Consider the following 24,897-nt stretch of genomic DNA (forward strand, 5'->3'; position numbering starts at 1 on the left):
AGCGCCCGCGACCAATCAGCGATTTTGAACACAAATGTCCGGACCTTAGTAACACCATGCGGCTACTGTCGGGAGATCAGCGGCTAGGGTGTCAAGGGAGGACCGGGGAGAGGCGCTGCGGGTCGGGATACTTCTGCTGCGAGCAGTCGCTCATGTCCCAGCTTCTCGCAGCGGAAGTAGCCGCACAGGCAGCGGTGCTCCCTGGTCCTCACCAATACGATTCCGCTCCCCGGTCCTCACCAATACGATTCACTGATTGGTCTCGGTCTCCGCACCTGACCATTCAGTGATCTTGGCGCAAAATTTAAACACCGCTGCGCTGATTGGTCGCGGCCGCTGTCCGCGACCAATCACCGACTTGGGCGCCACATTTAAATAGTGGCCGCGACCAATCACCGATCTTGGCGCCACATTTAAACACTGTTGTGCTGATTGGTCGCGGCTGCCAGCCGCGACCAATCAGCATTATTGGCGCCAAATTGAAACCCCGCTTTGCTGATCAGCGAGATTGGCGCCAAATTTAAACAACGCTCTGCTGATTGGTCGCGGACTCCAGCCGCGACCAATCAGCGAGATTGGCGCCAAATTTAAACAACGCTCTGCTCATTGGTCGCGGTGGCCGGCCGCGACCAATCAGCAATTTTGGTGCCAAATTTAAACAACGCTCTGATAATTGGTCGCGGTCGCCGGCCGCAACCAATCAGCAGTATTGGCGCCAAATTTAAACACCGCTATGCTGATTGCGCCCGGTCGGCCGCATACATATTCTAGAATACCCGATGCGTTAGAATCGGGCCACCATCTAGTCCAGAGTTATATTACTGTACATATACACGGCAGTACTGGGGGAAGGGGGACACGATCTCCAGGAATGGAGGGGTTAATGTCCACTGTATAGATGAGCACATCCAGCATTATATTACTGCACATATACACATGGCAGAACTGGGGGAAGGGTGCACTATCTCCGGGAATGGATGTGTTAATGCCCCCTGTATACATGAGCACATCCAGTGTTATATTACTGTACATATAAACAAGGCAGAACTGGGGGGAGGGGGGCACTATCTCCGGGAATGGAGGGTTAATGTGCACTGTATACATGAGCACATCCAGGGTTATATTACTGTACATATACACATGGCAGAACTGGGGGAGGGGGCACTATCTCCGGAAATGGAGGGGTTAATGTCCTCTGTATACATGAGCACATCCAGCGTTATATTACTGTACATATACACATGGCAGAACTGGGGGAAGGGGGCACTATCTCTGGGAATGGAGGGGATAATGTCCCCTGTATACATGATCACATCCAGTGTTATATTACTGTACATATACACATGGCAGAACTGGGGGAAGGGGGCACTATCTCCGGGAATGGAGGGGTTAATGTCCCCTGTATACATGAGCACATCCAGCATTATATTACTGTATATATACACATGGCAGAACTGGGGGAAGGGGACACTATCTCTGGGAATGGAAGGGGTTAATGCCCCCTGTATACATGAGCACATCCAGCGTTATATTACTGTACATAAACACATGGCAGAAATGGGGGGAGGGGGCACTATCTCCGGGAATGGAGGGGTTAATGTCCGCTGTATACATGAGCACATCCAGCGTTATATTGCTGTACATATACACATGGTAGAACTGGGGGGAAGGGGCACTATCTCCAGGAATGGAGGGGTTAATGCCCCCTGTATACATGAGTACATCCAGCGTTATATTACTGTACATATACACATGGCAGAACTGGGGGAAGGGGGCACTATCTCCGGGAATGGAGGGGATAATGTCCCCTGTATACATGATCACATCCAGTGTTATATTACTGTACATATACACATGGCAGAACTGGGGGAAGGGGGCACTATCTCCGGGAATGGAGGGGTTAATGTCCCCTGTATACATGAGCACATCTAGCATTATATTACTGTACATATACACATGGCAGAACTGGGGGAGGGGGGCACTATCTCTGGGAATGGAGGGGTTAATGTCCCCTGTATACATGAGCACATCCAGCGTTATATTACTGTACATATACACCTGGCAGAACTGGGGGAAGGGGGACACTATCTCCAGGAATGGAGGGGTTAATGTCCCCTGTATACATGAGCACATCCAGCGTTATATTACTGCACATATACACATGGCAGAACTGGGGGAAGGGGGGCACTATCTCCGGGAATGGAGGAGTTAATGTCCCCTGTATACATGAGCACATCCAGCGTTATATTACTGTACATATACACATGGCAGAACTGGGGGAAGGGGGGCACCATCTCCGGGAATGTAGGGGTTAATGTCCCCTGTATACATGAGCACATCCAGCGTTATATTACTGTACATATACACATGGTAGAACTGGGGGAAGGGGGGCACTATCTCCAGGAATGTAGGGGTTAATGCCCCCTGTATACATGAGCACATCCAGCGTTATATTACTGTACATATACACATGGCAGAACTGGGGGAGGGGGGGCACTATCTCCGGGAATGGAGGGGTTAATGCCCCCTGTATACATAAGCACATCCAGCATTATATTACTGTACATATACACATGGCAGAACTGGGGGAAGGGGGGCACTATCTCCAGGAATGTAGGGGTTAATGCCCCCTGTATACATGAGCACATCCAGCGTTATATTACTGTACATATACACTTGACAGAACTGGGGGAGGGGGGCACTATCTCCGGGAATGGAGGGGTTAATGTCCCCTGTATACATGAGCACATCCAGGTTTATATTACTGTACATATACACATGGCAGAACTGGGGGAAGGGGGTCACTATCTCCGGGAATGGAGGGGTTAATGCCGCCTGTATACATGAGCACATCCAGTGTTATATTACTGTACATATACACATGGCAGAACTGGGGGGAGGGGGCACTATCTCCGGGAATGGAGGGGTTAATGCCCCCTGTATATGTAGCACCCTGAGGATTCGGCTGCTACAGGGGTATTGCACCTCACTCCAGTGGTGTGATATTCCACTCCCGGGTAAGGATGGAGTGTGGAACTGAGCTCAGTTAGCTGCATACACTACATACATCCCATTTCCGAGGGACAGACCGATGGTACTCCCACTAGGTATATGTGCAGGTACGACAGTGTCTGTCCCTGGCTGGAGTGGGAGGGGGGTGGAACATCCCAGTAGTGTAGGGGCAGATAGGGGGAGCAGTCTGGGTAATGCTAGGAGCTCATTGGGTGCTGGTCACCTGAGCTCACACATAGAGGGAGTATATAAGGTGGGAACCATCTTAGATCAGGGTCAGTCTTCTGTAGAGGGTCGGTCAGTCTTCTGTAGAGAGTCAGTCAGTCCTGAGAGAGGTCCAGGAGCGCCTGCAGAGAGAAGAGAGAGGAGAAGAGAAGGACCCAGAGGGGGAGAAGAAGGAACCCCAAGAACCTAGTATACAACCAGAAGGGTGAAGGGTTGGCACGCAAGGGAACCGGATCCCAAATTAGTGGAGGAGAGAAACAACCCTCAGCTAAGAACCGGAGGCTGCGACATTACATGTGGAGCAGCCCCTCACTAAGTCCACTAAGAAGGCACACCAGGCATAGGGTCAGGGAACACCGAAGAGGTGCACCCACCAAGAGGCCCGAGGGAGCCGGATATAAGTGGACCCCTGGTGAGAAAGGCCAGTAGAAAGGACAGTCAGAAAGGGAGCTCAGGACCACGCTCCAGAATTGCTTGGGGGTTGGCCGAGTCCAGGACCTGGTGGACGCAGCACGGCTCGGGTGGTCACTCAAGGCCAGAGTGACCAACAGAACAGCAGTAAGTAAAAACCCTGAACTGCACAGCCCGACTCTGAGTCTTCTTACCATCCACACTGCACCACCACTACCACCATCCTCTACACCTGACCCCCTGAGGCTATACCCCTCCCGTTGGGGGTTATACTACCCGAAGCTGCACACATACCACCAGCCTCAGCGGACCCTGCTGCAGCGGCGGCCGTATTGACCGCAAATCAACGGGTGGCGTAGTCGACACTAAGAACTAATAACATCTATAAAGACTGCCACACACTGAGCTTGACACCCTGGGCACGGACCGGGTCGCAGCCACTCGGAGACTACAACCCCCATCTGATCCGGCTCCGGGTATCCCTAACAACATGGCCCAGGGGGCGCGTCATATACATGAGCACATCCAGCGTTATATTACTGTACATATACACATGGCAGAACTGGGGGAAGGGGGGCACTATCTCCGGGAATGGAGGAGTTAATGTCCCCTGTATACATGATCACATCCAGCGTTATATTACTGTACATATACACATGGGAGAACTGGGGAAAGGGGGGCACTATCTCCAGGAATGGAGGGGTTAATGCCCCCTGTATACATGAGCACATCCAGCGTTATATTACTGTACATATACACATGGCAGAACTGGGGGAAGGGGGGCACTATCTCCGGGAATGGAGGAGTTAATGTCCCCTGTATACATGATCACATCCAGCGTTATATTACTGTACATATACACATGGGAGAACTGGGGAAAGGGGGTCACTATCTCCGGGAATGGAGGGGTTAATGCCCCCTGTATACATGAGCACATCCAGCGTTATATTACTGTACATATACACATGGCAGAACTGGGGGAAGGGGGGCACTATCTCCGGGAATGGAGGAGTTAATGTCCCCTGTATACATGATCACATCCAGCGTTATATTACTGTACATATACACATGGCAGAACTGGGGGAAGGGGGCACTATCTCCGGGAATGGAGGGGTTAATGCCCCCTGTATACATGAGCACATCCAGTGTTATATTACTGTACATATACACATGGCAGAACTGGGGGAAGGGGGCACTATCTCCGGGAATGGAGGGGTTTATGCCGCCTGTATACATGAGCACATCCAGTGTTATATTACTGTACATATACACATGGCAGAACTGGGGGAAGGGGGGCACTATCTCCGGGAATGGAGGGGTTAATGCCGCCTGTATACATGAGCACATCCAGTGTTATATTACTGTACATATACACATGGCAGAACTGGGGGGAGGGGGCACTATCTCCAGGAATGGAGGGGTTAATGCCCCCTGTATACATGAGCACATCCAGCGTTATATTACTGTACATATACACATGGCAGAACTGGGGGAAGGGGGCACTATCTCCGGGAATGGAGGGGTTAATGCCCCCTGTATACATGAGCACATCCAGCGTTATATTACTGTACATATACACATGGCAGAACTGGGGGAAGGGGGGCACTATCTCCGGGAATGGAGGGGTTAATGTCCCCTGTATACATGATCACATCCAGCGTTATATTACTGTACATATACACATGGCAGAACTGGGGGAAGGGGCCACTATCTCCGGGAATGGAGGGGTTAATGCCCCCTGTATACATGAGCACATCCAGCGTTATATTACTGTACATATACACATGGCAGAACTGGGGGAAGGGGGGCACTATCTCCGGGAATGGAGGAGTTAATGTCCCCTGTATACATGATCACATCCAGCGTTATATTACTGTACATATACACATGGCAGAACTGGGGGAAGGGGGCACTATCTCCGGGAATGGAGGGGTTAATGCCCCCTGTATACATGAGCACATCCAGTGTTATATTACTGTACATATACACATGGCAGAACTGGGGGAAGGGGGCACTATCTCCGGGAATGGAGGGGTTTATGCCGCCTGTATACATGAGCACATCCAGTGTTATATTACTGTACATATACACATGGCAGAACTGGGGGAAGGGGGGCACTATCTCCGGGAATGGAGGGGTTAATGCCGCCTGTATACATGAGCACATCCAGTGTTATATTACTGTACATATACACATGGCAGAACTGGGGGAAGGGGCCACTATCTCCGGGAATGGAGGGGTTAATGCCCCCTGTATACATGAGCACATCCAGCGTTATATTACTGTACATATACACATGGCAGAACTGGGGGAAGGGGCCACTATCTCCGGGAATGGAGGGGTTAATGCCCCCTGTATACATGAGCACATCCAGCGTTATATTACTGTACATATACACATGGCAGAACTGGGGGAAGGGGGCACTATCTCCGGGAATGGAGGGGTTAATGCCCCCTGCGCCCAGTAATGGGGGAATCTCCACATACCTCCACCTGCAGAGCTGCCACCACATATATGGCTGTTCTGTGCGCACAGGACCTGTGATGAGGTCACAGGAGGGGAGGAGTCAGGGGTCACATGATCAGGGGCCTCAGTGGATGCAGGACTCTGCTGTGCTGGTTGTCATGGTGCTGGATGAGGGGAAGGTTATGTGTGGGGTCAGGAGGGGTTTACAGTGTGGATGTAGCAGAGCCGCGTGTGTACGAGGTGTACGGAGCGGAGCCGCGTGTGTAAGAGGTGTACGGAGCGGAGCTGCGTGTGTAAGAGGTGTACGGAGCGGAGCCGCGTGTGTACTAGGTGTACGGAGCGGAGCCGCGTGTGTACGAGGTGTACAGAGCGGAGCCGCGTGTGTACGAGGTGTACGGGGCGGAGCCGTGTGTGTAAGAGGTGTACGGAGCCGAGCTGTGTGTGTACGAGGTGTACGGAGCGGAGCCGCGTGTGTACGAGGTGTACGGGGCGGAGCCGTGTGTGTAAGAGGTGTACAGAGCGGAGCTGCGTGTGTACGAGGTGTACGGAGTGGAGCCGTGTTTACGACGCATATGGAACCGAGCCGTGTGTGTATGGAGCGGAGCCGTGTGTCCGACGTGAATGGACCAGAGCCGTGTGTGCACATCGTGTGCGGAGCCATGTGTACAACGCCTACGGAGCAGAGCCGTGTGTTTATGACCCGTACAGAGCGGAGCCGTGTGCGTACGGCACGGACTCGTGTGCGTACGATGCGGAGCCATGTGTTTACGACGTATACGGCGCGGAGCTGCGTGCGTACGACGTGTATGGAGCGGAGTCACGTGCGTACGACGTGTACGGAGCTCAGTCATTTGTGTACGACTTGTACGGAGTGGAGTCGTGTGTGCTGTGTGTAATGCACATTTAAGTGTGTATTCAATACTTCGTACAAAAGCCTTTATTGATGATAACAGCTTCAAGACGCCTCCTATATGGAGAAACTAGTACGATGTATTGCTCAGGTGTGATTTTAGTCCATTCTTCTACTCAAACACTATTCAAATCCTAAAGGTTCTGTGGGTTCCTTCTATGAACTCTGAGCTTTAGTTCCTTCCATAAATTTTCTATTGGATTCAGGTCAGGTGATTGGCTGGGCCATTCTAGCAGCTTTATTTTGAGACCATTTGAGAGTTTTAAACACGCTTGAACATGTTTTTTGTTCAGCAATGGAATCTTGTGTGGTGAGCGTGCTTACAGGCCATGGAGATTGAGTGCATTATCTACAGCCCTGCTCATCGTTATTGGCACCCATGAAGTTTAAGTACATAATGTGGAATATCTCCTGAAAAAAATAAATCAAGTGAAACAGTTTTTTGTAGCGAGCACTCGTGTTAAATACAAAAGAGCAAATGATAAACAATAATTGAAAACAAAAAACAATGGGAGGGAAAAATAGAAAAACCTAAAGCTTGCTGTGTCACTGGTATTGGCAAACTTTACTTTTATTTAGTATGGAAACACATTTTGACTCGCCTGTGGTAAATCGAAAATGAGATTCACCTGTGACTAATTGTCAGTGCCCATGTGACATGAATTAGCCAATGAATGATGACTTCAGTGTTTTAAAAAGCCACATGATAGGCCCTGTTCCTTTGTCACAATGGTGAAGACAAAGGAGCTGTCTGAGGACATCAGAACTGCTATTATTAGCAAACACAAGACTTCCAAAGTGTATAAGGTCATCTCCAAAGACCTTAGTATCCCAGTTTCTACAGTGTGCAATGTTATTAAGAATTTTGGCAAGCATGGAACCGTCAAGAACCTCCCTGGACGTGGGGGAAAGCGGAAAATTGACAAGAGATGTCTTCGAAGGTTTTTGCGAATGGTGAAAAAAACACCACATCAAACATCTAAAGACCTGAAGGCCAACCTGGAACAGTTTGGGGTCATGGTTTCAACAAGTACCATACCCCGCACACTAAACCGAGCAGAGCTTTTATGGGCAAAGGCCAAGAAAGAAACCATTGCTGCAGAAAAGACATAAAAAGGAATGACTGATCTTTGCCAAAGAGTACCTTGAGAAACCACAATCCTTTTGGGAAAAGGTTCTGTGAACAGATGAAACAAAAATAGAGCTTTTTGGCAAAGCAAAAGTTTGTTTACAGTTGGCGCAATGGAGCTTATAAGGAAAAGAACACTTTACCAACAGTTAAGCATGGTGGAGGATCCATAATGCTGTGGGGTTGCTTTGCTGCGTCCGGTACTGTAGGCCTTGACCGTATCATAGCAATCATGAAATCAGAGAATTATCAAGAGATTTAAGAGCGAAATGTCCTACCCACTGTAAGAAAACTTGGTTTGAGTGAAAGATCATGGGTCCTCCAGCAAGCCAATGACCCAAAGCACACATCCAAAAGTACACAGGAAAAGTTGAAAAAGAAAAAGTGGACTGTTTTAAAATGGCCAGCAATGAGTCCTGACCTCAATCCCATTAAAAATCTTTGGGGTGAGCTGAAATCTGCCATTGGGAAAAAGAACTCTGCAAACAATCAAGAGCTTGAATAATTTTCTCCCACTATTCCTTTTCAGTTTAAATTTGAGAAGTGCAAGAATCGTATAGATGGCTACAAGAAACGTTTGGAGGCTGTCAGCAATGCCAAAGGGTGTGCAACCAAGTATTAATTTGGGGTGCATTTATTGCTGCACATGCTGATGATTCTGTTTCTTTGAAATTGCAACATGGAAGTTGAAAAACAATGTTTTATTGTATTATTTTGGACCACTAATTAAAAAATCCTGAGGCTATAACTTTGATACATTTCCATTTCTGAAGATATTGTATAGTCTATGAAAAAATGAAGGGGTGCCACTAATGGTGACCAGCCTTGTATAGATTTCTTTGAAACAGTTGTACCTGTTAATTCCAGGTCTTTCTGTAGCTCTCCACAGGTGGTCCTTGAATAACTCTTCTGATAATTCTTTTCACTCCTCTGTCTGAAATCCTGCAGGGAGCACCTGGTTGTAGCCTGGTTTATGGTGAAATTATGTTCTTTCCACTTACGGATAATGGCCCCAAGGCTCACTGGAACCTTCATTAGTTTAGAAATTCTTCTTTAACCAATGTCATCAGTATGTTTTGCAACAATAAGGTTGTGGAGATCTTTAGACAGCTCATTGGTTTTAGCCATCATGAGATGTTTCTTGTGTGGCATCTTGTAATGACACACCTTTTCATCCATCATTTTAGCCATTAGTTGAACCAGCTGATATTATTTTTCACTAAGTGCCAGGATTGCTTTCTAATTACTGATAGATTTCAGGTGGTGGCATGTCTTTCCATGGCTTTTTGCACCTTTGTTTCTTCATGTGTTCAATACTTTTTACCCTGTGTCATTTCTCATTATTACATATAATTTATGGACATCTATGGTTTGATTTCTTTGTTTGTGTGGATTGGATGGGTTGTTACCGACATTTGGTGAGATTTTCATATCAATTCCACCTTTAGAAATATATTTACTAGCGGGGGGTGGGGTGGCCTGCAAGACAAGGTGGCAGCAGCTTATCTGCATAGCTCCAGCCAGCCAGGATTAAAACTAGCACAAAGCAGCACACCGCATCATCCTACAGCCTATTACCTAACACCCGGTGGCAGCAGAACACCTAGGGCCCATGATGAACAGGGGAAGGTCCCAAAAAAAGAGGATCCCCGTCGAGAATGGAGGCTTTCTTCAGGAGGGGACAAACAAGAAGAACAGTGAGTAAGATGGCACCTGCTTCCCCTGCAACTTCTTCACACTCCTCCAGAAGCTCAGGGGGAGGGAAAGCAGAGAATGTGAAACACAGCAGCAGGGATAATGAGCCCACAGCACCAATGACAAGGGCAGATATGCAAGAATTTCTGGCTGCAATTCACTCCTCCATGAGAGAAGATATGCAGGCAATGTTGCAGGAGATAAAAGGGGAGATTACTTCCATTGGGGATCGCACTTCCCTCATTGAAAACAAGATGGAAGAATATGCCAGAACGATCAATGCCTTGGTAGATGAAAATGAGGCACTCAGGGAAGAGATGTCTCGCGTCACTGATAAAGTTTATGACTTAGAAGATAGATACAGACGTAACAATGTGAGGCTTAGGGGAATCCCTGAAGAAGTGCCAAATAAGGATCTCTCTGAGTTCATACGACGCTTCTTGGTGGCTGTGTTACCTGAGGTTGCCCCTAATGAATTACTGGTGGACAGGATTCATAGAACACCGAAGCCCAGACACGTAGACCCTACCCTGCCTAGAGATACCTTGGCACGTATTCATTTCTTCACTACGAAGGACATGTTCCTATACCAACTAAGGAAAACCCCCAGGCTGCCTGAGGAATTTCAAAATCTGCAGGTCTTCCCAGACCTTTCTGCGGCTACCCTGGCAAAGAGAAGAGAATTTGCCCATGTGTGCAGGGCATTGAGAGAGACTGGCATATAGTATAGATGGTGATTCAACCCAGTAAAACTACTAATACTCCGTGACAGTGGCGTGGTAGCGTGTTTTACCCCTAAAGAAGCGGAAGAGAAATTGGCATCCTGGAAGATTGCCTATGCTCCTAGACAACCTGCTAAAGGCAAGAAAATTGTGCAGGAATGGGTATCGACCTGAAAGAGAGGCGAGGACGCTATCCTGGCTGAGATGGAGCTGTTAGAGGATTGCTGACCTTTTTTTTTCCTTTGTTCTTTTCTGAACTCTGAGCGCTTTTTGGCTTATTGACTGACGGTTCTCTGTTCGGCGGAAGCCGTCTGGTTGGTGATCCTCTGGACTGTGAGAAATCTTGCTTAGTGACAGCGAGATTTGAAAATCTCACGGGACCCCATGGTCAGATTTATGTCTGAAGAATTTACTTTTTTTGACTGAAGTTTTCTCTATGTTTTTTTTCTGCATACTTTTTTCCGCTGTTTTTTCTTTCTTTTTACTGTTTTTTATCTGTTTTTTTTTTCCAATTTAGCTGAAGGTATATTTCCTCTATTGACGTAACTGCTGATCGTTCTAAGGACATATGTGCTTTTTTCAGTGAATGGCTCATGAGGGGTGGTGTGGGGGGAGAGAAAAATTGGATTTTTGTATGCGGCTCATAACAATTTCATCCTTTATGTGTAATTATGAGTATACAATTTCTGTCGTTGAATGTGAAAGGGATAAGTTCACCTGCCAAACGCTCTATGTTGTGGAGGGAGGTGAGGAAATCGAAGGCAGACATTGTGTGTAAGCAAGAGACGCATTTATTGGCAGCTGATAATCATAGATTGCATCAGGCACAATTCCCCCATATATTCTTTGCAAATGCCCAGGCTAAGACAGCAGGAATCTGTATTATGATATAAAAAAATTCGGTGGCCTTCCAGAACATTCAGATGTGTACAGACGCCATGGGTAGATACTTGGTGTTGGTGTGTACATTGAATGGGACCCCTCATACGATTTCAGCACTATACTCCCCGAATTATACCCAGCTCCCATTTGTGCGAAAAGTCCTCTCTACTATTTCAACACTTAAACAAGGGGAGGTTATTGTATGCGGGGATTTTAACATGCCAATGGATGGTACTTTAGACTGCTCATCTAGATCGGGTCGCCCTCGGAGAGAATTGGGCAAGTTGGTCCATGAGTTTGGTCTGCACGATTTTTGGAGATACTCTCACGCCAGTGAAAGGGACTATACTTTTCATTCTCTCTGACATGGGTCATATATTAGGATTGACTTATTCCTAGTAGACAATAGAGCTCTCAATAGATGTATATCTGCGGAGGTTGGAAAGATTACGTGGTCTGACCACGCACCGATCTACCTACGTGTACATCTTGCGCACCAATTCAACCCAACACCACACTGGCGACTAAACACCTCTCAACAGCAGAATTGACATCTTATTTTGAATTAAACGACAATGGCACAGTTTCCGACGAGACTTTATGGACAGCGCACAAAGCGGTGATACGGGGAGTCTTCTTACAACAAGCGTCACAATTGAAAAGCAAGAGGGAGCAACACAGGACTGACCTCCTGACTGAGTTGAAAAAGCTAGAAATATTAAATAAAACCTCCCCCTCCCCGGCTACCACTAAGGCCATATATCAGCTCAGATTTAAACTGCACTCTGATCTGCTGGCAGTATATGAATATAACCTCCGCAAGTTCCAACTTAGTCACTACGCCATGGGAGATAGGCCGGAAGCCGTTTTGGCCAGGCGGGTCAAGAAAAGGGCAGCTAAATCCAGAATAGATCATCTACGGGACTCGAAAGGGTTGATAGCCAGAAGTCCGAAGGACATAGCTGCAGTCTTTGCTGTATACTATAAATCTTTATATAACTTAAAAGATGATGTTGATACCCCACAGCCACAACAGTCAGATATTGATCAATATTTGAGTGATTTGAAGCTCCCGAAGGTTTCCCGGGAACAGTTACAATTATTGAATGCCCCCTTCACAGAAGTAGAACTGAAAGATGTTATTGATTCATCCAAATGTCATAAGACCCCTGGCCCAGACGGCATAGCTAACGAGTACTATCGTGGTTTCCAAAAAATTCTTACCCCATACCTTATCAGGTTAGACAATACTTGGAGAGACTCGGGAAAGGTAGCAGTACCTAATTTGGAGGCTACGATCGTCACATTGCCTAAGCCTGGAAAGACCCCTGATTCTCCAGGTAATTTTAGACCAATAGCACTTTTGAATAGTGATGTAAAGATCTTTACCAAGCTCTTGGCTGTTAGACTAAATCGTGTCGTTCCTTCCCTGATATCCTCGGATCAAGTTGGTTTTGTAGCTGGTAGGGAAACTAAAGATGGTACGAGGAGGATGTTAGATCTGATTAAAGTGGCAGAGTTGAGCGGCCTCCCCAGTGCACTCCTGTCGCTAGATGCTGAGAAAGCGTTTGATAGGGTGCACTGGGGATACCTTTAAAAGTGTTTTGCTTAAATTTGGACTAAAAGGACCTATTCTGTCTGCGATTAACGCATTATACTCCAGTCCTTCCGCTAAGGTTTTGACATCTGGTTTCCTCTCTGAATCCTTCCCCATAACAAACGGGACACGGCAGGGCTGCCCCTTATCTCCAGTCATATTTGCTTTATGTATGGAGCCCTTGGCTGAAAAGATTAGAAATAACTCAGATTTCGGGCATCTCGGTGGGGGGGTCCTCCCACAAAATCGGTCTATATGCAGACGATGTGGTTATCCCGTGCACTGATCTGGACAGGTCCTTCTCTGTCATTATGTCCAATCTCAAAACGTTTACAAACATCTTGTATTATAAACTGAATGCAGCTAAGACGGTTGTCCTACCGATTCTTGTTCCGTTGTCACTTAGGCAAAGACTAGAAGGGGCATACCCTTTTCAGTGGGCGCAGGAAGGAATGACGTATTTGGGTATCACCTTAACCCTTTCAAAACAATTGATGGAAGTAAATTTTACTAGACTGATAAATACAGTGCGGGAAGAGCTGGCGGTATTACAAAACGTTGTTGCATCGTGGATAGCCAGGATAAATAATTTTAAAATGAAGGTCCTTCCAAAAATTTTATACTATTTTAGGTGTATCCCAATTAAAATCCCTTCTAAAATCATAAATACCCTTCAAAGACTGGCTAATAATTACGTCTGGGACAATAGGAGATCGAGGGTGTCTAGTAGACTTCTGTATTATCCATATAGCATGGGAGGGATGGGCATGCCCAATCTCATAGCCTACTATAGAGCGGCGGTCTTGACGGGAATCAGAGACTGGTGGAACATGGACAGCGGCCACAAATGGTTGCAAATAGAGTCCTTACTTGCCCGAAACCATTCTACCAGATTGATATTGGAAACAGAAGTAGTTAAGTGAAGCACTATGGTCGCCGAGTTACCAACATCGGAGGCTAATATGCATTGTTGGAGGAATTTGGCATCCAAACTGCTGTTACTCCCCAGGACTGAGATCTCTTTACGAGCTCTAGAATATCATATTCCATATATTAACCTTGGGTGACAGCTGGAGTTCAATCGCTAGCAGACCTGTTGGAGGACAATGTAATAATTCCTTTTGATAAACTAGTTATGAGATTCCTGGACCTACAGCCCTTGTTTTACCAGTATTTGCAAATAAGGCATTTACTCCACTCTACACAGACATCCCCCTTTTTTATTCTACCTAAGGATAAAACAGCTATGGGTTACTTTCTCCACTCTAAGACCGGTTCTAAGGGGGTTTCTATACTTTACAGGGCTCTAAACAACCCAGATCTGGATGATAAATTGACGTATATGACTCGTTGGGAATGGGATCTAAGAATTTCGACGGACCCTCAGGACTGGTGGGATGGTTTGGATGAGGTCCGGCGAGTTTCGTCGTGTTTAAACCACCTAGAGCAGCTTAAAAAGACGCACATGAGATGGTACTACTAACCGGCACAGATGGTACACTTCGGGTCTGAATCATCATCTTTATGTTGGAGAGGATGCAATGGGGAAGGCTCGTTGGGCCACATGTGGTGGTTTTGTCCAAAACTTCAATCACTATGAGGGGCATTGGATAGTTTGATATGGGATGTACTGGGGACTCACCTAGAGATGACACCTAGTATGGGAATACTTCATATAGGATTAATGGATGTCCCCTGGGAAATTAGAGGAATTTTGTCACATATTCTGATCGCAGTTAGATCAGCTATCGCGGCTAAATGGAAAGGAGTGGGCATCCCTACGGTGGGGGAGATAGTGACCAGACTGAACACGAACTGTCAATATGAAAGGGCTCTGGCACACACACTCAAGGCAAAGAAGAAAACTGATAAAATATGGGAACATTGGTTAAACAGCCCATTGTCTATACATGGGGAACGTTGAGGAAGCGGGATATTTTGTGTGCCGTTCTGAGTTTAGGTGACGCGCGGGATGATTCTGGGCCCCTCTCCTTACCTTGCACCTCCGATCTTGCAATAGTGTAAATATGAGCCATGCGACATTCACAGCACTTAAGGATATAAATTATTTCTCACAACCATCTAATATATGGGGAAATTAATGTAATTAATCCATTCTTTTTTTCTTTTCTTTTCTTTTATGTATATGTATTTTCCTTTTATTTTATTTTTATACTGTTCATTTTGTACATTTTGTAAGCCCAGAGGTTGGGGCACAGTTTTGGGCATCTGTTGGCCCTATAGATTGTATTTTCTGATTTTTGTGCAAAATTCAATAAACACATTGTTTAAAAAAAAAGAAATATATTTACTTAGAAAATTGGTGACGTGTTCAATACTTTTGTCACTTGCTGTATGCGCACACAGCAGAGCTACGGTGGCCTCCTCAGACCACTATTGTCCTTCTCTTGTCTACATACATCGCCCTTTCGTAAGTCATTACATGATACAGCAGATGGTTTAGAGCTCGTTCAATATCAGAAGTCATGTTTTCAGGTGTCCTGTTGTGCAACGTACATACTGGACACAACACATGTACAATCAAATAGATTACAATTACTGTAATTAAAGGGGTTGTCCAGCCTTGGGGTACAAGTGTGCAGTCACTCTATGTGACTACAGACTTGTGAGTCCTCATAGCGTTCACAGTGCAGGATCAGTTGTAGTGTTGAATGACACCTTTCACTTTACAATATAATGCACTAGGAAACTAGGAAAAAAATCCAAGTGGGTTGAATAGCGTTTTATTTTATTTTAGTGATTAAAAAAATTCTGAACTTTGTAGAAAAATAAAACCGGGTTTTTTTGTGTGCGTGTATCAAGTTGTAGTTCGCTACTATTTTGTGGTATATATGATGCTTTGTTCGCTTTTTATTGCATTTTGGGGGTGAATATTGGTAAATTAAAATCGGCAATTTTGGCATTTCAGTATTTCCTGTTTTATTTATGGAATAAATAGTTTTATATTTTGTTAGCGTAGTCAAACACGTGGCAATACCAAATATTTCAAAGGGACTCGGCCAGCGCAGAATTACTGCTCAAACTAAGTACCGCCGCCCAGTGCAACATGGTGGGGCCAATCATTTAAATACACCTTTAAAAAAAAAATGGAAAACTGCCATGTCATGAAGGGGTTAAATACCACTGTCACATTGCATAAGCTACTGGCGCCCATGCTGAATAGAGCCAGCTCAGTTCCTAAGGTAAAATCCATCTCTAGTAACAAAGACAACAAGCCAGAATACTCAAATAGGGGCAGGACTATCCATATAACTGGCAGCAGGGGCGTAACTATAATGGGTGCAGTGACTGCAGTCTCACCAGGCCATGAAGTCTAAGGCCTTAACCCATATTGAAAGACCAATACTATTACAGATTCATGATAGTTCGGGGCCCTGTTTGAGATTTTGCATTTGGGCTCACAAGCTTTAAATGACGTTACTGCCTGGAAGGCTACCTCTTTCATGGAGACAGGCTCTGCCAGCATCCTGGGTTTTGTGAAAGTTTAAAAATCCTTTTACCTCTAATCAACCCCAGCTTGAACAGTACACAGATCACAGTTTTGTACATGGATTATAGTTGGCAGTAAAATAGATCTGTCTAGTGTTCAGACTGGGATCGATCTCAACTTTGCACTTGGGCTGTAGTCTGCAGTAACCAGGCTCCTTCACCCGCATTCTTAGGGAAGTTCAATTCACCATAGTCCGTACTGGGCAAACTCCTAAGTCCTGTACACATCCCCTCCATGGAGAGAACATCAATGCACTAATCAACTGTGTTCAAGTTATTCAATGTTCATTCACTGGCCGTTTTACATGAGCCGATGGACAGTGGCAACAGAATGATCACAAATATGATCGTTCTATCCTCATATACAGTGCTGACACCATATGCCTTGTTTACATCAGGTTATGTCCTAACGATAATGATTATATTTATGCCAATGTTTTTCTTGTTCATTGGGTGATTGCCGGCACTGTTACACAGGGCTATAATCAGGATTGAGCATTTTTACTAAAGTTTGCCAATTATTGGCTTGTCTAAAACGGCCTTCAGTATGGTCAGCTGAGATTGGGTCCTAGAAAACTCATTACTAATCGACTTTGTTTTTGATCCTAAAACCGCCGAAACCTATCCGTAGTTTGGGAACACAAATTACTGATCCTCTGATCATACCCCAAAAATGCATTTATGGAGTTTTCATATACTACAAGGTACAAGATTTTAGAAAGGGGTATTCTTTTTTAAGACCGCCTATGTTTGATGGGAACTTTAGTATAACATGAAGAGCTAAAGTCATCACATTAGATGACTTGTACAACTTTTTAGAAGGTTTATCAACTGCATCATGCTTTGAATACTCAATTTGACAATCCAAGTCTATTTATCATCTTCATTGATGGGCACATTCCTGATGAAGGTATCTAAAGGATTAACATACACTCCTCAACATTGAAATTGTAACACCTAGAATGAAAAGTCATGGAATTCTGGAAATCACATGATTGATAGACATGTTAATCATATGCAAATGATGAAAACAAAATGTTCAAAATATCTTTATTTATTAAGTATCAGAAATACATGCACTTGCATGCCTTGGCAATCTATCAACAAGGTTTTTAATTATCTGCAGAATGTTCTGCCATGTTGAATTAATTTGGACACGCAAATAATCAAGATCTGCTGCTGGCAGCTCCCTTTGCAACTGCCAAAAAATGATGTCCCTGATGCGCTCGATGGGAGCCAAGTCTGGAAATGCTGGAGGACATGATGGCACAATTACACCACACAGGCTGCTCACAGTAGCAAGAGCAATGTGTGGCCTGGCGTTGTGTTGAAAAGTGTATTTTGGGACACTTACCACTGGTTCCATGACCAAATCAATGTAATACCAAGCTGTTAGTGTACCTGGAATGAAGATTAAAGGGACCCATTGTTACGTACAATATGCCAACCAAATCATAATTCCAAGAGTTGGACAAGTGTGATGTACCCATCATGGCGGAGACCAATCTGCAGCTATCTTTGAATCCAAGACAAAAGCAAGGAAACACCCGCAACAATTTACTGTTCCACCCAGTTACAGAAACATGAGGGGTGTCTGGACTTTTAGGGTCAGGCTTACCAGGAAACAATAGATGGAATTTCTTGGTCTGGTATCGGCACTGATGTTACAAGCCAATACCCAAGATCTTTCCTCTAGCCCTCAACACTTCTAATAAATCAGATATTGTTGGTACCCCCTCATAACCAAAGAATCAAGGATTTTTTGTACCTTGTACTCAAGATTGCACCCTAACCAAGACAGGAGGATGAGGATTATTGACAGGGTGAATAGGAGAACAGTATGTTTTGAGCAATGATTTATGTAACATAATGGGTATCCTTAAGGAAGAGGGAAGTTTTAAACAAAAGGCTACATGTTTGATGATCTCAATTTCAAATGGACCAATGAATTTGTATCTTAACTTAGCAGAAGAAATTTTAAGTTTAGTGTTTCTGCTGGATAACATCATGTCTCCAACCCGAAAACTTGATCCATCCATGAAAAAATAAAAAAAAAATATATCAGAAGCGATCTGTCTGCCCTGTGCCCTTGTCACATTTTCACTGATCTCTGACCAGATAAGCCTATAGATGTATTGGCATTAGGGGTGTCCAATTCAGAGACTGAAAAGGAACCAATGCGAGAATGATACCCAAGATTACAGAAGAATGAAGAGGGCTTAATAGATAATTGATTCTGATTCTTATGGCGAATTCATCTAAAGACAGATATTCCATGAGGTCAGATTGATGGTCAGAGGCATAACACAGAAGAAATTGCTTGAGTCTCTGATTAGCATATTCAGTCTGACCATAGGTCTCTGGGTAGCAGGCAGATGAAAAAAAATATAATTACATTGATCTTGTTACAGAAAGTACTCCAAAATTTGGAAATAAACTGAGTCGCCCAGCCAGAAACGATATTTTCTGGAATACCATGTAAACGCACAGTGTGTTAAATTAATAACTTAAGCTTTAAAAGCTAGGCACGCCAGACAGAGTGACAAAATTCTACTTCTGAGGATGTGAGGTCAATAATGAGGTCCATGGAGATATGGGTCCAAAGACTCTCAGGAGCGGATAAGAGCTGGCGGAGTCTGGGGGGGTACACGTCTTAGCACAGGGCACACATTTCACAAACTAGCACATATTTCCTACAATCCCTAATTATGGCTGGCCACCAAAAATATCTGGCTACAAGTCAAAAAATATTTATTCCTGGGTTACCTGTGAGAACTGAATCATGGGGTGCTTGTAGGACTCACAAGCAGAACTTAGGCGAAATAAATACTTTTTGGGTAAAAGAACTGTCCAGGACTAGATCTAGAAATCTATGGATCTGTTCTGTCAGATGCAAATAAACAGAAGATACATCTATACCTTCAGAATAGGAAATGGTTCAGAATACTCAGACATAGACGGACAAAAACTTTGGGGGAAAGCAAGCTGGCTTTTTTATACCTGGTCTGAATATCACAACAAAATAAAACCTAGAAAAGAACAAAGCTCTTCTAGCATGTCTAGGGTTGAGTGTTTTGGCCGATTCTAAAAAAGTCAGATTTTTTTGGTCTGTGATAACAGTGATTTTATGATTGTCACTTTTAACGAAGTGGCACCATTCCCTGAAGCACCACTTAAAGGGAATCTGCCATTATGAAAACCGCAGTCCAATCTGATGGAAAGCTTTCTTTATATCAGTGTGCACACAGAGGTAGCTGTTAGTCACTGATAAGACCGCCCACTGGACAGAAAATCCCAGAAAGAGCAGAGGTTTAAATGATTGAAGCACAGGTTATGCTGAATCTTTTCTCACAAAACTATACATCATTCCACTCCCCCTGCTCTATAACATGATGGCTGCAGATTACACTGCATTTTCACGGTGACAGGATCCCATTAATTGTCAACAATACACGATTATTGATGTCATAATTAGACATGAAAATTTTCATGAAACGAAGGCACCCGGATGGAGTGAAAGATGGTGTACCTTGCAATAGCACCTCTCCAACCTCAAAGGCATCGACCTCAACAATAAAATGACGCTCCGGATCTGGCTGAACCAATACAGGGTCAGATGAAAAGCTTTTAGCTAAGGCACTGATTGACCAGACTTCTAGTTAACCATTTCTGCCTCCTTCTTAGTCAAGTGAAACAAACTTCGTGACATATTTCCTTTAAGCCCCAGAACTCCAGAGCATAAGATTAAGGTTAAAAAAAAGAGATGAGGCCTCATAATGTTCTACCATTGTGTGAGGCCTAGTCAGTGCCTAAAAGCTTAAGAGCCTTGAGGGATGACTAGAGCTGGTGAGAGCTGTGTAGCAGAGGAGTTGAGGGACTTGCTCTAAAGCTAATGCTCTAAAGCATCTCTTAATGCTACTGTATGAATTCTCTGATGTGTGACAACCACTAGATATAAGCAAATCTGTTCAAGGCACAGTGAATTCTCCTCAAATATTACAAAAATGTGAATTCTCATAACTAAAATTTTTGTGATTCATTTCGTATCAATTCAGCAAAATGGTGGCCTTGTCACTTTAGTAGTAGTGTGAAATAAAAAAAAATGCTGACCTCACTGCTTCGTCCTGCCACCTCAGCCCACCGTCTGGTGCTCAGCAACTTCTCTCGCATCTTCTTCCACTTCTGTGCAGGGGTTCTGACTTCGAGTAGGTCGCAGATATCATAACGTGCATCATAACACCCGTCGCAAAAGGCATAGTTAGCGCTTCAGGCATTGCATGTTATCACACATGATGTGCATCAACCAAGGCGCTAATGAGGCCTGAGGCAAACACGTCATTCTATTTGTCATCTGAAGCCCAACACAAAGTAAAGATTGCAGAAGGCACACGAAGAGGAGTGGAGCACTGAATGGTGGGCTTCAAAGGCAGGACAGGTAAGCCATAATAAGGAACATTGGATTCACATGAAATAACGTTGACACAAATCGAACTTCGCCAACAAATTCAAGCAATCTGCCGAATCCAATCAGATTTGCTCATCTCAACATTTAATGGAGTTGTAAAACATTTACACATTCCAAAATGAATATGTATTCTAACTTATATGAGCTTTTTGATGGTGAATAAGTTGCGATTTCCTAGAAAAATATTTCCCACATTGTGAGCATGAAAATGGCTTCTCCCCAGTGTGAATTCTCCTATGTGTATCAAGATGTGATTTTTGGTTAAAACATTTTTTACAGTCTGTACATGAAAATGGCTTCTCCCCTGTATGAGTCCTCTCATGTTTAACAAGATTTGATTTCATTGTAAAACACGTTCCACATTGTAAACATGAAAATGGCTTCTCCCCTGTGTGAGTTATCTGATGCTGAGCAAGATGGGATTTCTGGTTAAAGCATTTACCACATTTTGTACATGAAAATGGTTTCTCACCTGTGTGAACTCCCCAATGTCTAACAAGATCTGATTTCTGTGTAAAACATCTCCCACACTCAGAACATAAAAATGGCTTCTCCCCTGTGTGAGCTCTTTGATGTGTAACAAGATTTGGCTTAAACCTATAACATTTCCCACATTCGGAACATGAAAATGGCTTCTCCCCTGTGTGAACTGCCTGATGTCTAAAAAGTTCTGATTTATTTTTAAAAAACTTGCCACATTCTGGACACTGAAACGTCTTCTCCTCTATGTGAATTCTCTGATGTATAACAAGATGTGATTTCTCTATAAAACATTTGCCACAATCAGAACATGAATATGGTTTTTCAACGTGGTGAACTTTCTGATGAGTAACAAAATCTGATTTCTGACTAAAAAATTTTCCACATTTAGAACATGAAAATTGCTTTTCTCCTGCGTGAATTCTTTGATGTATAACAAGATGAGAGTTTTCTATAAAACATTTGCCACATTCTGAACATAGATATGGTTTTTCCATCTGGTGAACTTTCTGATGAGTAACAAAATCTGATATTTGACTAAAACTTTTTCCACATTTACAACATGAAGATGTCTTCTCCCCTTTGTGAGTTCTCTGATGTATAACAAGATGTGATTTCTCTATAAACCATTTCCCACATTTAGAACATGAAAATTGCTTTTCCCCTGTGTGAATTTTCTGATATTCAGAGTATAAGACATGTTGATCTGATGACAAATCTTTGCTTTGGAAGGTTGAGGGTATATCTTGGACAGTGGCATTCTCTTCATATGTATCTGGGGTAATTCCAAGATCATCTGCTTGAAAATCTGAAGCGAACACATGTTTCTCTGAAGTCCTGATACAGTCGCCTGCTAAGAATAAGACTGTTAAGGTGCTCCAAGTGAGAGATTATCCAAATAAAGGATGCTACTACTTACATGTAAATGTGAATTAGTGATTATAATGATATACAGGTAAGCATATAGAATACTGAAAGAAATGACTTCAAATATGGGTAGTTTGGGATCCTAATTGATTTCTTCTTACAATTTTTCTGTGATAATGTTTTTGCTCTGCTACTTTTATACAAATTAATTTTTACGATGAATGCCAAATGGGTCTGTATTAACTGATGATATTAAAGGCTAAGTTTTAATAGGATATTTTTTTCACCCACTGAATTTCAATTTTGGTTACCCACTTCTACTTTATGTCTAACATGTATAATTAATTTAAAGATGTCCCATTAACATTTTTATTCCTAAACCATCCTAATTATCTATGTAATGATGTGCATGTGCATTAAAATACTTACTGATCGCCATCTTCTCCAGTTTTCAATGCTGCTCTTGGTCCAAGTGACCGTTCCTCTCCTTTGCCAGCTCACACAAGGACCGCTGTGTGGAGCGGAGTTACTTCCTTCGATGCAAGCCTTAAAATGTGGCTCAATAGACTTTCATTGAGAAAGTGATGTCTGGTCCACACACAAAGCACTGTGCAGGCCGGTTAGTCTGTTTTCAGATCACATGGGCCAGAAAAGGACCTTTCTGCCAATGGACACCAGAGCAGACTGTGATCGGTAAGCATTTTAGTCCACGAACACTTCATTACATTAATAATTCAAACGGTTTATGTAATCTAAATTTTGTTGCAACATCTTCTTTAAAAGCAACATGTTTCCGACCTGCATGGTCCTTTGTCTTTGAGGCTTGACAAATGACCATGCAGGTCTGAAACATGTTGCTTGGGAGCGCAGAAAATATTTATTTTCTCTTTTTTTAATTTTTGTGCTGTTGTGTTCAACCACTTCTTTGCGCCTTTTTTACTACTGCATCAATAAAGCAATTATTTTAAAAAGATGTGAGTGCCGGCTATCGTTTGGACTGTTGCTATTACGGGAGTATTTTGCCGTGCACCTGGACAGGTGAGCTGATTGCTCCTTTTTTACATCTTCTTTAAAACATTGCTGGTAAAACATTACAACCTTAAAATAAACCTCAGAGCAGGATCACAATGTAAAAGCCAAATTAAATTAGTCTAAAGTCATCCGAACCCGGCCATATCTAATGTGTAAGGGGGATCCACCGAATCTCCAATGCAAGGTGATGTCAGGGGAGAAAAGGATCCGACCTGAATTTCAGAGGCTGATCCTTTTATTCTCCATGGAGATGAGCTGCTGCCAGAGAATTTTGGCATGGGCTTTCTCATATAGAACCAAAGCAATTGTCCGAGGGAAGTCAGGAGGGAGAGCAGATTGCCCATTTTTTGGGGACATATAACATATTTAATCACATTTATTAACTCCTAATGGGGAGGAATAAAAAAAATAGCAATTCTGTCTATGATGGTTTACATTTAAAATTTTACACTATTCATTATGGAAACAGTGTTAAATTTACATTTACATACAGTTGTTACATTAAGTTTGTACAATAAATACAATTCTAAAAAAATAATTTGATAATTTTGTGTGGCCACATTCTGCAAGCCACACGATTAAACTTTATCCATCAAGGGAGCTGCATGAGGGCTTTTTTTGGAACAAGCTGTAGTTTTCATTGTTATCAATTTGTGGTACATAACATTTTTTAATCCAGATATACCCATTTTAAAGATGGACTGTACTAAAAAACAATCCCCACCCCCCAAAAAAGACAGCAATTCTAGATTTTTATTTAAACACTATTTACTATTAATGTACAACTGAATCAAATTGATAAACTTTTGATTTTATAAATAATTTCATTTTGTGTGGATATGTTCTCTAGGACGCCTTGTATTTTGAGGGACAAGCTATAGTATTTGGACAGAAAAGACTTTCTGATCACATTTTATTCTTTTCATTTTAACCCTACAAAAAATCATTTCATTGCTTAGATAATACACTGCACTAAGGCAAATTTAAACAGGACTATATACAAGTTGATAGGCACTTTTACACGGGCTGATAAAAACTGTATAAGGACAGAATAATTATTGGTAACATGATTTTACCTTTCAGAACGATAATGGCAATACCAAACTTGTGTAGTTTTTTTTAATTTTAGTGGATTAAAAAAAATCTTAAAAAAACAATTGGTCTGTGTAGCTGTGTTTTGAGATCTGTAACTTTTTTAGTTTTCCATTCATTTTTGTGTATAGAAATGTAGTTTTTAACTAAATGATTTTATGAAACGCGCATCAGATGAGCGGTAGCACACTTCACTTTGACTTCTACCTACTTGATTGGTTTACAGTGTTATTTCATATTTGTGCCTCAATAGACATGGCATCTCCTGCTGTTTATTTGTTTACCTGGTTAGGCATATGGTCCTAATAATCTAAATCCCTTGTTACACTTGCACTTTACTAGCATTGTATTGTATACCAGATTATACTTCAGTATGCCCTTCCATGTCCTATGCGTCACATT

The 24,897-nt window shown here is 43.4% G+C and overlaps 1 protein-coding gene across 1 annotated transcript in view; it reads right to left on the minus strand.

Moving 5' to 3' along the window:
- LOC141271938 (uncharacterized) overlaps nt 1–24,897 on the minus strand; it is a 67,780-nt gene that overhangs the window by 30,974 nt on the left and 11,909 nt on the right. The window contains exon 7 of the mRNA XM_073682189.1: nt 21,165–22,369. Within this exon, the coding sequence (XP_073538290.1) occupies nt 21,165–22,369 (1,205 nt within the window). The remainder of the gene's footprint in view (nt 1–21,164; nt 22,370–24,897) is intronic.

The sequence above is a fragment of the Phyllobates terribilis genome, unplaced genomic scaffold, assembly GCF_046119375.1.
Source record: "Phyllobates terribilis strain yellow unplaced genomic scaffold, ASM4611937v1 Scaffold_5__5_contigs__length_657084704, whole genome shotgun sequence".
NCBI lineage: Eukaryota > Metazoa > Chordata > Amphibia > Anura > Dendrobatidae > Phyllobates > Phyllobates terribilis.